General features: G+C 37.0%; 1 protein-coding gene across 46 annotated transcripts in view; it reads right to left on the reverse strand.

Moving 5' to 3' along the window:
* PTPRD (protein tyrosine phosphatase receptor type D) overlaps positions 1 to 15,174 on the reverse strand; it is a 1,647,138-nt gene that overhangs the window by 92,255 nt on the left and 1,539,709 nt on the right. For 26 of the 46 annotated variants that reach the window (XM_074953350.1, XM_074953349.1, XM_074953347.1 and 23 more), the window contains 3 exons: positions 11,821 to 11,933; positions 4,355 to 4,474; positions 2,201 to 2,298 (listed from right to left, as the gene is read on the reverse strand). In XM_074953350.1, the coding sequence (XP_074809451.1) occupies positions 2,201 to 2,298; positions 4,355 to 4,474; positions 11,821 to 11,933 (331 nt within the window). Of the gene's footprint in view, positions 1 to 2,200; positions 2,299 to 2,809; positions 2,852 to 4,354; positions 4,475 to 11,820; positions 11,934 to 15,174 lie in introns of all 46 variants that reach the window. The other 20 variants (XM_074953377.1, XM_074953358.1, XM_074953356.1 and 17 more) reach the window with 2 other exon arrangements.

Here is a 15,174-nt window from a genome sequence, read left to right on the forward strand (position 1 = left end):
AATCCAAATTCCTTACTCAGCTAGAACTTTCACTTGCTTCAGGATTTGGCCCATTGTCTGAATAGAACTGAAACAAACTCTTACAAGATGGCATGACTGTCTTCACCAAGGCAACTCACAAAATCCAATGCCCAGATGTTGGAGTGCAGACGATCCACACACAGGTTAAAGCTCACCTCTGCATCTCCTTGATCCCCCTATAGCCTTTGTACAGGGATGGTCTTCCTGTGCCAAGTTAGAACAGCCTGAGGGTATTTTTTACTTGGGGGTTGAATTATTTTATTCACAGTGAAGTTACAGTGGGTTCGCAGCCAAAAGTGCTGAGTGTTTGTACAGGGAATAGTGGTAGTTTCAAACAGCTCAATTTTCTAGAGATTCAAAATATTTTCTTATATCTAGTACACTTCACTGCTTGATTTCAAGACTTACATTGTGAGACTCTGTACTCAGGTGAATTGAAATAGAAAGTCACAATGAGATGCATATTTCAGAATTTACTCTATACAAAGACATTATTGTGAGTTTTTAGCAGGTGGTTCTGAACGAGGAAGAAAATGATTGCCAAGTTTAGGATACTAAATGACAGATAAAATATCTGCTTTCACTCTTTTTATACCGTAGTCTCCAAAATCAAGAACATTATAGTTTCATACAGTACAATAAAAAATTACTCCTGATTTTGGTGACTGTGGCATTAAATAGCAACCCTGAGATACTGTTCAAACAAACTTATTTTTGTGAATCAGAGAGGCTGTATTTTCTCTTGACGGTAACAAGATTATTTTTCAGAGTAGTCTTTAGGTAGTTTTTAACAGTGTATCATCAGATGAAAAGCAAGTTCTGTACTGTAATAGTAAATGTTCAGTAACTGTTTAAACCTTTCCTGCCCAAGTTATTTAAATACATTGGGTATTTATATGTTCCAACCATTGAAGTTAGCTTTAAAGCAATGTTAACAAGGAAAAATAATTATGCAAAAGGTTATACACAAAAGCTCTTTATAAAATAAAATTAATAAATGGTGCTTTCAGCCTGTCCTCTCATAAACAAGCAATTCACTCCACAGAAAATGAAATGTTAGCTTGTACAAGCTTGTAAAGGTCTGCCTCAAAGCTATGTTACTCTCGAGAGTGTCAATGCTTAATCTGTGGTGCATGGACACTAAAGAAATAGGTGCATTACAAATTATATCAATTATGAGATATCTGAGATTTGATAAGAATAGTTATTTATATAGCACCCAAGTATCCTAGGTGTATGACAGCTAACTAGCTGGGTAGTAATGGTTTCTTCATTATCATTATGGTCTACCATGTCATGGCATTCTAAAGGAGTTTTAAACCATTGACTATTGACATGACAGACTGTAAAGGGAGCACTACAAAGACTATTCAGTGAGTCCTTAATTCATGGATCACTGATAAGACACTCCATAACCACACTAAAGGAGCACTCCTGATCTGATGGACACAATAGACCATAATGGCTTTGAAGGAGCAGTTATAGTTTATTGTATTTAATGGATGTTATCGAAGTCCCTTCATCCACAAATTATTGATGAGAGAGGTCATTACTGTCTGCAGTGTCTATTCATGTCTCCATGGATTATTGACATGATGGCCCATAATTGGTTTCTCAGTTCCTGCTGCATTCCATCATACATCCATCAATTATTACAGCCCATAATTTATGGATTATTGACAGGTCAGAAGATAATGGCTTGGAGTTGCTATATGCTCAGTCATGACTTCAGGCAATTACAGAATATTTAATCCATTCAACATTGACACAATGGACCATGACTCCTCCTTTGGAGCTGGTATTGGATCTTTCTTGCCAATGTGTGCCATGAAGGATCCTTTTCCATAAGAATTCGGAAAGGAACTCAGGAGCTCTTACCTACAGTCAACGGGAGTTTGTGTATTCAAAATAGCCCCAGCATTGTATCATTTGTACACTACTTGGTGCATGTACTGTTAAAGTATGTATGACAAACATTCTTATGGCAAGGTATCTCCTATGAGCAAAGTAGCCACCTCACTACATCAGTCATTTTAACAAAGGCGCCTGCCCCATTATGGCTCTAATGGTATGTAAAACTGAAATCATCCAGGGGTATAATTATCACTAATGAGGCCAGAAAAAAGGAAACCAGGGATAATATTAAGAATAGTAAGAATGAGAACATTGAGAAAATTACCTCATATTCTTGTGAGAACTTCAAATTGTCATTAGCTTTCAATCTTTCAATGTGATCTGCAAGTTCCAAGATAGGTATTGGAGGATGGCTAGCCATACCTGTTGAAAGAGAGAGAAGGAAAATAGAATTTAAAATAAATCAAAGAGACTGCATCATTCTAAAATTTAGAGAATACAGTAGTTAGAATGGCTAGAAATATGCAAGTAGTAAAGATGTTGTATGTGAAAGAAGCAGGCAGATAGTTTGGTTACTCAAAGCAGGACATGCTCTGGAGAGATGAGCTCTGAAGCCAAATAAAAAAAAGTCACCAAGCATATTCCCAAAGCTAACATTCCTAGTGTAAAAGAAAGTGTTATTGTGCCATGAGTCAATGAGGTTAGCTAGGCAAGGAAAAATGAGACAGTTAGACCTGATGTTGACTTCTGCTTTGAGTAATGACTCTTAATGTCATTTCAAACTCCTTCTCCTGCACTGTATGAAATGGAAACTGTGTTGAATTAGATGATGAAAGGTGAGCTGAGAAAATAGACACTGAAAGAGGCCTAAAGGGGAAAGAATAGTATTTTGACAGAAAACAAAGTGACTTATGCATAATCAAGGAAAACTAACTTGGAGAATGAAGGTTACCAGGGTAACCGGAGACACCTGAACCTGCAAAGGAAATGGTATAAAATAAAATAAAATAAAAAATCCCAAATTAATGAATAAAATAAAAATAAAAATGAAATGGATAGCTTGATAGTTAGAAAGGACTAATAACAATGTTTCGAGGACTGAAGGACTGACTATACATTCTGACTAAATCAGATCAGGAATACTTTAAGATAGCTTTAATATTTTATGAAGGTTAGAGATGACTGACATTCACATGCAACTATGGATGACTAGAGTAACATGCATCACTGCTTATAGACAACAGTCACTAAAGACAAGATTGGACATCAGACAACTAGAGCTTCAAAAATGTTTTCACTAGTAGCAGATTGTAGAGACAGGGGTTGTACAATTCAGCTGGAAACACGTATCTGGCTGCACTAGTACCTTAAAATGATCGTACCCCCAAACCCCATTATCAACCCCCAAAAGTACCTACAATCTACTTCAGGTGTAAACATCTTTGTCTATTGATGAAGATACAGAACGAAAGAGAAAGTGAAAGAGGGATAGGAAAAAAGATGGGGATAGGGAGGAGAAGAAAGGAGGAAAGGGGAGAGAAAAAGGGCAGAAAGAGATGTGGGGCCAACTAGCACAGCCTGCCAGCTGAAGATTTGCCAGCCCACTCCTTGTGGCCATTTTTTTCCAGCCAATTAGTTTTGATGACCTGTCCCCAAATGGTTTGCATTTATTTCTTCAGGTTTACTTTTACCAGGCCTAGAACAAAATACTGTATATAACCACTTGCAGGGAGAAACCACAGCTGGCTAGAAAATTTAAACTAGTGAACCCCAGGATCTGTTGAAATTACAAAAGAAAACAATGATGACTACAGGGGGCTCAAAGTGGAAGCCATGTTGCACAATTCAGTTTGTTTTGTCACCATGAATCTCAGGAGTGTTCTGTGGGATACCTAACTTGCATTTGCTACCGCACCGCTCAATGACCATGGGATTATGATATGGTCACGTCACTAAATGATTGTGCGGTATTTCGATCACCAATTAATAAACTTCAGTACATAGGAAGGACGAGCAGCACTGATCCTAATCATTTGAGCCTTGTACATTACACAGAAATGCTACATTCATTTAGTCAAATGCTACCTGCACAATAATTCTGCCACTGTGAGGTTTTTTTATAGATATGCTGCCAGTCAACTGATCATGTTATTAAAGGGGAGTATCCAGGAATATTGGGGATATTTCTTGGAAGTTACAGGTACAAAATTAGTAGCCAAAACTCTATTTATCTATATCAGTTCTGGAGTCTCCCATTTTCTCAGTTGTCAAATTAAGGGCTATGTTACATTCATTTTTGAAAGGGTGGGTGACATTTTTCTAATTAAACTGATTTGATCCAGATCAAGCACCCCAATGAAAAGTATGGGAGTGAAAAGGCACAAGAAAATTCTAGACTTATCCAGAAATGGAGGTGGACTGATGTACATCTAAAACAGTGCTTGAACAAAGAAAATAATAGAGACAAAGATGTTTAGACCTTTTCGAGCGAATCGTGGGAGAGAGTTATTATCATATAAGGACTGAGTGGTAGTTTGGCTAGAGAGGGAGGACACAGAGCCAATCAGGGAAGCGTAGGGGACTGAATTACTGCTCAAAGCTGTAAAAAGTAAAGCCAATTGGAAACGGGAAACAAATTAGTAACAGTAGTAGAAGGCCATCATAAACAATCAATCATACACACGCACGCACGTGTACAATTCTGACATGCACAAAACCATTGTCTGGAAACCATACTCAGAAGAAAGTATCCAGAGGTCCAATCTCTCTACTGTAAACAAGAAGGTGGGTTGTCTTTGTTAATTAGTGAATCTGTCCTTTTCAACAGCACCATGAACTTGGATCTCAATACTTAGCTCAGTGGGAAGGGTATTTAGTCATTTTAAAGAGTCAGAAATTGTGGATACATTATTAGGCTATTTGATTAATCAAATCATAGTTAGTCCTTTTTTAACTGGTCTTATTTATAACCATCATTAGAGAGGTACCCATTAGCACTTCTAAAGTTGAGCATCTACTGCCATTTAAATTTCTCACCATACATTTCTAAGGGGTGATTTTGTAGTAAACATTTGGTGCAGAGTGAATCTTGGCATAAAACTTTTCTAAGCAGGAAACTTACAGATCATTTTTAAAATTAATTGGCTGGCTTTTACTTGAGCATAAACCCCTTCTGCCAGGACTCATTTTATGATCCTATAATTGAACAATAGTTAAAATTCTTTAACTAATATTTTACAGTCAGCTTATAAAGTGAAGTAATAGCATTTGGTAGGGCTATTATTTTTAAAGACACAACAGACACAATACTGAGGTGGCAAATAATTACTTTTTCATTTTTGAAGGGCTTTTGCTATGTACTCATTCTATGCATCCGTATTATACTCTTATTATACCGTACTCTTGTTAATATGCATCCACAGTTCTTAAAGAGATACTATGGTATATGCTACAGGTGCATATTAAGGCCATATTCTGACCCTGGTGCATGTGGGAGGCTCCTATTGAGGTCAACGTGGGTTGTGTGCACCTAGGGCAGAACTTGACTCTCAGAACACTACACAAAATGTAGCTGATCAGACTTATTTTTATGGCTCTACAATACAGAATGCATACTTTTGCTGATACACATTCATATCATTCCACATATGCTATGAACATGTATTAAAACTAATAGACAAAATGCAACTACATCTGAACAGGCCCTCTGACATGCTTCGTAGGTCAAAAAGAACAACATGCCAATGACATGCTTTGCTTTGCTTTTTTATTCAAATGAAAAAAAAAAGATAAGAAATTAAACCACACAAAAATGTTAAAATAACATTAAAGATTTGACCCAAATCAATGAAGACAATATCATGCAAAGTTACACCTGAATTTCCATCCATAACCAGCCCTTGTGCCTATGTACTGCGGAAGATTACAAAAAGTGACTGATTTTATACTGCATAATAGTGTCCCCCCAAAAAGAATTAAACAAGAGCTTGTGGTTCCAATAACACGTGGAAATATCTTCTGCTTGTCTTGTGGTAAATGTACCACTAATTCAGAAGAACATGATATACTATATGGGCTACAATACTTAGGCACAATAGGGAGAGTAAGGGCAAAATTCACCACAGTGCAGAGCGCAGGCGAAAGGACCTCTGCATCAATCACTTAATCCACACTTAAATCCTGATCCCACTGAAGTCAGTGAAGATTTTGACCTTGACTGCAATGGGGCTAGCATTTCACCCTTAATGTGGAACGTAACCGGGCACCTGGCCTTATGTAGGTCTCTGCATGGTGGTGAATTTTACTATAAATGAGTAAGAAATACAAAAGGAGCCTTTCATTTGTTATTTTCTTGCTTTTGTGTATTTATGAGACAGAATATCAAGGTGTTTTTGTGGCTTTAATATCATTAGGGAACACACATTTGGTTTGAAACTTGCTCAAGATGTGAATGCAGCTCCATGTTTACAAGCCCCTCATAAATAAACAATAAATTAGAGATTACGCAGAACACTGAGCTGTTATAACACACAATAGTTGCTTTTAAAAAACAGACATATTGGAAATCTGACATATAATTTTTACACAAAAACCTTTATTAAATTAATTATATTACAGGCCCACATCAAACTAATAATCTGTGATAATTAAAGACACATTTATTGCAATATGTATTTGATATAATACCATAGAAAAACAAAAAAATTCATGACGAGACGTTTCTATCAACAGAAGAACCAACAAAAATGGCACTTTCTCCTGTCAAAAACTTTTAAAAACACAAATGCAAAACTTGTGTACAGCATGTGCAACAGATTAAAGGCCCAACAATACTGGTCTGGGATCAATGGGAATTTGGCTTCCATCAGAACTCCAGGAGGGTATGCTTAGTATAGCGGATACTGGAATTACTTGTATTCTTTATTAACAGTCACTACAATGAAAATAAACTTGACGGAGTAGGTTCAGCGTTTGTCTATGTGGAGAAATTAACCAGAATAGCTATTTCAAAGCATTCCAGTAGCTGTTCCACAATAGCTCCTTGTGTGGACACTCTATTCTGGAATAAAATAAACTCTATTCCAGAATAATTAGTGTACTCCCAAAGCGGAGCAATGATTCTGGAATTAAAGTGACTTTTATTTTGGAAAAGGGTGTCCAAATGCGAGCTATTCTGGTCAGTGTCCCTAAGTAGATAAGCCTGTATTCTCCCTTTAGTGTTGACATAACTCTCATGAATATGAATAGGAATTGCATGTATACAATGAGAAGATAGCCCTGCTAACTTGCAAGTCAGATGTATAAATCCAAACATCAACTTTTCCCCTTGTGTTTAATTTGCTATTTTCCAGCTGACCTATTTTATTTTGTTTTGCTTCATCTTGGAAACAGACTAGTACAGCTTCCTTAAATAACTCTCCCCACAAGTATATGGTGAAGAATTACTTTCATAAATATGAGTAAATCTTTGAATTCAAAGCTGTTATAATTTTCTTTATTTTCCTTGAATTTCAAGCATCTTTTTATTTAACTAATGTGCTATAATGAGATAATTGTTTAATTGGTGTCCAATTACACAAATTATTTATGAGTGTGACACATTTTGTACTTAAATGAAAAACAAAAAGTGACTTGTCAGGAATAAATCAATCCTGTTCCTCAGCTGACAAGCAGATTGGAGTCTTTTTCTGAGTCTTGGGTCTCAGAACATTTCAAACAATTTCAAATCAGTCACTTTACTCTGCGTATGTCAGAGCTTCTCCTTCCTGTAGATTTCATTCGATGAAATCTTTTGTGAAGAGGTAATTATTGTTCCTACCCTCACCCCCCACGAGTGTTTGTCCATGTGGCTTAGTGACTTATAACATTTTCTTTCAAGGTTAATGATTTTAATGCCATATTTTCTAGTAAACTTGCTGTATAGCAAGACTATGGCTCTCCTTCACCTCTGCCCCTCCACCTTTAGAAAATGATAGACTTATAAACTGAAATCCCTTATGTTGTTGGGAGATTGGGCATTTTCATATTGACTCAAAGAAAACTTGGCACAGATGTGACCCACTTGCTGGCATATGGGCCTATCTAACAAATGTACATTTGTATGGAAAGCACATATGGAGACAGGATCTTCTTCTCAGATGTAGAACTGTGGGCTATTCCCTTATGTTAAGACACAGTGCCAAATTTATCCATGGTGTAACTGCTTGTTGCAATGGAGTGAAGCCAGAGATGAATCTGATCCTCTGTTCAGAATAAAATGAGAATTATCCTAACACCACTATTCTTTACTGGTAAAACATGAAGGAAAATGATAGGAAAGTAAAAGCTTTATTGTTCTGGCAATTCTGAATTTAGATTCATATGGTGTCTTCATATTGTTTTAGTATTTTCATCACCAGTTCAACTTGATCATTAATAAAATAAGAAAGCCTTGATGTTGAACTAGAAGATAAAATACTATCCACAATCCACATAGTTTCTTTCAAATGGTTATTTTAAACCAGATACATTAAAGGGGCTTTTACTCATATGGTATGCAATTCAAATGCATTTTAATCCAATAGGGTGAAACCTTTACATTTACATCCCACTTGACCCTCCCTTAGACAAAATAAATTTGTGGTTTAAGATTAAAAATACATTTTTTTTTGGCAAACATGTGTCTTGGGCATCTGACAAGTGGTTGTTTTTGAGTCTTTCAAACAGTCAAAGCATTTGTCACCCATTACCCTTTATCAAGGTTTGTTATTATTATGAATACAGGGGATTCCGATACACACTCCATTATCATCTCCCAGTGGAAGCACATCTACTAAATTTCTATTTTGACAGGCATGTGTCTCCCCCTTAAACACTGGGGGTTTTTAATGATGCTCTGCCTCACGTCGTCTAATTTATTTTAGCTCTCTGCCCCCATTACTAGCCATATTAAAGAAGAGATTAGTGATCTAAACATTTCAATTTAAGTTCAAATTGTCTCCTGCATTGCCCCACAGTATCAGTTCATTAGGAAACAAAATTACTGTTTTTGATGGTACTCTTTCAGTGGCAGAGATTTTGTATTCATCTATGTCTGGAAAGCACCCAACACAGAGTGGGTGCTCCAACAATCTAAATAAATAAAACCCCTCTTCGCAGCCTCTACCCTCCTGGAGTCTTATTGTCCTGGTGCATACTGACTGCTAAAACACGTTCAACACTGTGTCATTTAATAGAATTGTTGGTAACTGTGTTCAGACAGGATAAAATTGTATAGTGTAGACAAGACATTTGTATGAGGGTGATTGTAAATGCGTCAATAAAATACACACAACACAATCCTCCACCCCACACACTACTGCCCTTTTTCTTAAGGTAAAAATGTGGAAGGGAAAAAAACGTGGTTCCCATGAACATAGGGCCTCTTTTTATTTTTTCTTGCTGGCTTTGTGTTGGATTAGAATTTAAAAGTGTGTTGTTAATAGGTTGCTAGCCCATGCCACAATGCCTACACTCCTATTATTATCTATGCTAGCTAGATTAAAGCTAGCACAGGTATGCCTACCTATGCTATAATTGCACCTTCACTTGCTGTGCACACATATCCTTATGGTGAAATCATAGCTCCATTAAAGCCAATGGGAATTAAACAAGAGCTTATGCATCCACATGGGAATAGTGCCACTGACTTCAGCAGGGCCAGGATCTCACCCTTAGAATGTGTTAGTAACACCTTCTAACATGCTTTTAAATCCTGGACAAGACAAACTGCCAAGCACAGAAACTGTCTCTTTTGTTACTTGTTTGTATGGTGCTTAACACAATGGGCTCCTGATCCTGGATTTGGGGTCCATGGTGCTACCACAATAGAATTAATAATAATTTCATTTGCAAGCCACAAGTGCCTGAAAATCAGACTTTCGTTTTACAAAAAGGGTTTGTTGCCAATAATAATATCAATGAATTGCGGCTTCACAGCCAAGTTCACTGAAAACTATCTCACACCAACAGCTGTTGCAAAGAAAGGTCCAAATTCACACATCTCCAGTTCTTTCCAGAGCAATGAAGTAAAACTATAGTGTCTACAAGAGCTAATGTACGGCACTAAATTCTATTATTATTAAGCACGAGCAGCCTCTTCCCCACTTTATTTTAAAATATGACAAAAAATGAACATAAATGCAAGGATATGGCTGCAAATTTAAATACACAAAAGTAAAAAAAAACAAACAACTGTATGAAGTAATATTAAATCATCCACACTGCCCATTATGCCTATGGGAGCTATGAATTTGGCAATCTGTTTTAGAACATATATGATGGGACTTAATCTGTAAGAACCACAACTTTTTCTTTTTTTGACTTTTGTTCATTTGTATACAAAATCTGGCCTTTGCATTAACGGTTTTTTGAATGTAGTAAAGATGATGGATAAACCACAAAGCGTTAATAAGTCATAGGTCAGACATAAGTGCTGGGACTTCAGTTAACTCTTTTGAGATAAATTGTGTGCGCGTATTGTGTGGTTTAGTAAATCTCTGAGAATCTCTATTTGATTTCCTAATTTTATGCATTTAAATGCATAAAAGTACATTAAAAAAGTGGCTATATAGTTCCTCCCCTTCCACAGTTACCAAAGAGGACTAAGATGTGTTGTCGCAGGGAGCTTAATAAACGTAGGCTCTTGGTCAGGGAGTTCACTAGTAGCTGCTGAAGGCATGATGTTGTGTTCATGTCTCACACTACAGAATTTATAGTGCTAGCACTGATTTTTGTACACTGTTATGGGTAAATCAATCAGAATTAAGCTTGGGGCTTCATTTAAATCATACTGTGATTAAAAAAAAGTCTACTAAATCATATCACCATCAAAATTAAGAAAATTCCAAAGACAAAATATCAACCCATTCATATAAGGGTGATAAAAATTCCAATGCCACTCACATTATTTTCTTCTTATCCTGTCCTTGGCTGTCAAAGTTACTCCCATTAAGAAAACAAGATTAAACATACTAAAAAGAGGAAAGTATATGTAAAGCAGGTTTAAAAATATTCTGCAACATGCCATTCCTATATCTCAGGAATAGTTATATATTAATATACCCTTTCGACCTCACAAACTGCTCCTGTTTTAGAAGACAAGAGTATTTTTCCAGCGAACCTTGCCTTTTTATTTTGCACATCCGCAAGGTTCATGGCCCGGACACTTAAAAGACTGCAGTGTTGTGCACAGTGAATATGAGAAGTATGCACGATTCCTATAAGCAATACCCTTCGCCATTAAAGGGTTCTCACCGTTTTAGTAAACCAGTTTTAGTAAACCAGTGTCCTGAAAGGGACACTGTCAACTGGAAATCTAGTCAATTAAAAAAAAAATAGCTAAAAGTAGTTTCTGGGAAAACACCTGCTCCAGAGACTTGCAGCCAATTTTTGTTCTCTTACAGTTACATTTTCCTATGTTAAAAATTGTTTTCCTCTTTTCTGTTGCCATGTGAAAGACACATACAAAAACAAGGGAAACTGACTACCTGACTCTGCAGTGGAAAGAGGGAATATTTGTACACAAAGTATTGTCAAATGCACACAATTAATAAATTGGGGGAAAATAATTTCCCAGCCCCCTATCTTTTTTAGTATTCTTCACTGTTACTTGTAACAAGAGTATGTAAATCATTTCTAGGAAAAATAATGAGCTTAAGTTGATAGAGTTTCCATTAGTGGAATGACTTATTTATGTTCAATACGGTATTTTTCTTAAATTGCAGGAGTTAGAAGAAATTATTCACAAAACTATTAGTAAGAAATACACTGCAAAATCTCATCATCAATCAATATAAAGAACTTGGTAAAAACTAAAGAATTCAACATTTAACAACACAGTTCTCTAGTAGCAATGCTGTTTAAAGAAATATTGTTGAAAACCTTGAATGGTCACAGTGCTGTAAATGGGGGAGTTCTGTGTCTTACCTGGAGTTTGAAAGTTAAGGCGTCGCAGCTCCACTGGATCTGTGGGATGATGAGAAGGAATTTCCTTGCTGTTGGGTATGCTGCTTTTTCTAGAGTCGGATTCAGCCCTCTTCCTGCAAGGATAAAATAAACACAAACACCCATGAGATCCTCAGTATTAACTACACAAATATACTTGTCTGACCTATTTGATCATTTGATCCTGCTTCTTTTTAAGAGTATTCACTACCCAAAGCATAAGATAAAACAATTGTGTGTATCATGGTGGTTAAGGCAGCTACAATTTACATTGTTAAAGGAAATTTAAACAGGAAAACATTGGGTTGGAGTAATTGCCTTCAGCAGTAGCCTGATCCTCTAGTTCATCATTCAAGGGACTAGAATAATTAACTGTTACAGGCTATAAATGGGAAACTTCAGGAAATTCACTTTGTCTCTGTCTGATAAGCTAGCTACCTACCAGCTTTATTAAATATATTTGTTTAAATTTTCGTTATGTAATTTTGAATAACATATGAAGATGCTATATTTGCTCTCATCATGTTTTAATATACACAGCTCTGTACTGTTTTATTTATGAATAGTTTTTATTCATTAGGCACTTTCAAGGTTGCTGATAACAATACACTGTTACTTTCACTTTCTAGGAAGTAAGAGCTCAGTTCTCAATATTTCAGCTTTGTAATAGGGTGAGTCACAGAACACCCATGGCCCCAATCCTCTCCATGGTCACAGAGCCCATATTCAATTTAGGTGCTTCTGATCAAATTAGGCATAGGGTTTTCAAAAAAAATGCCTAAGGGAGTTAGGTACCTAACTGCCATTGACTTTCAATGGAATTTTGGTGCTCTTGAAAAACCCTCCATAAATGCAATGGGAAGAAGAGACAGAAAAAACCCTGTAGGTCCCCTTTGTCTCAGAAATGTGGCATCTTTGTGCTTTCTAGCTCTTATGGGTCTCCTGTCAGAATGGGCTCCTAGTGTCTGAGAGTTCCATTCTCTGAGGCCAGCCAAGGAGAACTGTATTAGCTTCCAGGATACCTACTGATTTGCATTTTCATTCAAATATTTTTTTTTGAGAAGAAGTGAGGATGAAGGTGGCAAAAAGTTAAATTTCAAGAAAGAGAGGAGAGGTAGCTGTAAGAGTTATTACAGCTACACCTCTCTCAAGTGTCCTGCATTTTATTTGACATCACACTCTTGGGCCATTTTCCTGAATAAGTTTTGCTGTGGTGGTGCTAAAACCTGTATGAACCTGCTCTGCTCCCTCTTAAAACAGTTTAAAGTCACTTCTTCTCTGTCCAGGTATTACAGGCAGAGCAGTGAGTGGTAACACTGATTAGGACATCATGTGATGGAAAAGAGAAGAGTGATAAGGTTGGAGGGAATCCTATCAATTTTAGCTATGGACTATGGTTACCTCTATTGTGGATGACAGTGGGCAATTTCTTTTGCTTTTTTTTAATATTGAAGATACACAACTCGTTCAGCAAGACAAAATTTCCCCTCTGGTTGCCTTTATGTGCTGTGTAAATTGTGTCTTAATCCCACAAGCTCTTGAAGCATGGAACCTCTGTTAACTTCAGTGGAAGTTAAATATGCAGAAGACTTCCAGGATCAGATTGTGAAAATCAAATAATTCCAGAGTTTTGATGCAAGACCCTTGAATTTATACTCCAGATAAACCCGCAACATGGCTCCTCCTCCCTTCAGTGAGGGTACAGGAAACTAGTTTTTTTAAATTGTTTTGAGAAGGATGAAGAAGGGATTCCTTCAGTCTACCCCTCATTCTTCAATGTCGCTCCCCTAAGCCACAAAGGCAACAGGTGTGGCAATCCTGGGTAGTCTTTGTTCACTCTGGACCCACAACTTTGTTGATAACAAAGAGTCACTTGAAAGGAATGCGCTTTCTCTAGGTGTTGACTGTATTATCCCCAATTAATCCTAGCCCCTGCCAACCCACAGAGCCTGGAATTCCCTGCATGAGCATATACTGCACTGCCAGTGGAAAGTTGTGCCCCCTTCAAGGTGATTTATCCAAAACCTTGTAATCTGGTACCTGAGTCCTAAATGGTTTGTTTTGCCACTCATTGGTCCTTCTGCTTGTCAAGCTGGCTGGGTATTAAAATGCTCTGTATGTACTACAAGCCCCACAAAATTGATTGAGCCCCAGTTAGACTCCCACAGACCTAAAGAAAGGTAAAACTTGTAGGGAAACAGTTCATGTGAATAGACGTCTAGGACCGTTCAGGAACCAGTCTTCTTAAATTGTCAGGTTCAACCAAACAGACCACAGATTGGTGTCACAGATAAAATTATAAAGTCAGATTCTGCCATCCTTAGTCATACTGGGAGAAAGGCTGGTGCAAGTGAAGTCCATGGACATTTTGCCAGAATGTCATCCATTAGTAGTATCTCCCTCAGTGAGTAGCCCCAATGAAATCTCTTTCAACTTTATGAAATAAAAAACTGCACAGGGACCCACACTATTGAACATTTTGCTTCATGAAATCAATGGGTCTATTTACAAGTTGGTACTAGTCAGCATAGTTCAGAGGCCAGGGTGATGTGTGCCATTCTAAAATCCTGGATAGATGGACAATAAGCATGGGTGTCAAAATTGAGGCCCTAGGAATTAATGTAAAAGGTCTCAAACTCCACAAGTTCTACACCTTTTATTTATTTAATAAAGTATTTGGTGACCATCAGTGCATCATTTAGGTGACATCCAAAATTTAAAACAACAAGTGCTATGCAACGCTTTCAGTGGGCAGACACAGAACATTCTACCCTATAACCACCCCACTATATGCTTCCAGAAGAGCTCCATGGCCGCCAGGCCATCACTTCTAGTATTTTTAGACATGTAGTTTCATTAAAAAAAAAGATACTTTCATTGAAAAAGGGAGTAAAGCACATTTTCATGAAAATTCAGTTAAGTAAATGTCACTGGGCTAAATTTCCTAGAGGACCTCAATCCAGCTTCAAAAGGCATGGGATTTTTTTTATTTTTTTTAACATGCAAAACCTTTATCTGCAAGAGCAAATGGAAACTGAGTGTATAAAATGGGCAGCAAGACATTTAGTTACTTGATTTTAATCTGCAAATTTGGGCGGTTGAATTGTTAATTCATTACATAGACAAAATTTATCGAAATTTAGTACCAAATCCATTAATGTTTTTTAACCTTGATTTGTGTATTCCATTTTCTTTTAATTGTTAAGAAGCATCTTTATTTATATCTGGTGCTCTTAAAAGTGAAGGACTAGGAGAACTGCCTAGAGGCAGACATAATTTGCATTTTTCTACATAAAGCTCTGCTAGGGCATATCAACTCTGACCTGCACAACCGCC

This window comes from Natator depressus, chromosome 5, assembly GCF_965152275.1.
Source record: "Natator depressus isolate rNatDep1 chromosome 5, rNatDep2.hap1, whole genome shotgun sequence".
Lineage (NCBI taxonomy): Eukaryota > Metazoa > Chordata > Testudines > Cheloniidae > Natator > Natator depressus.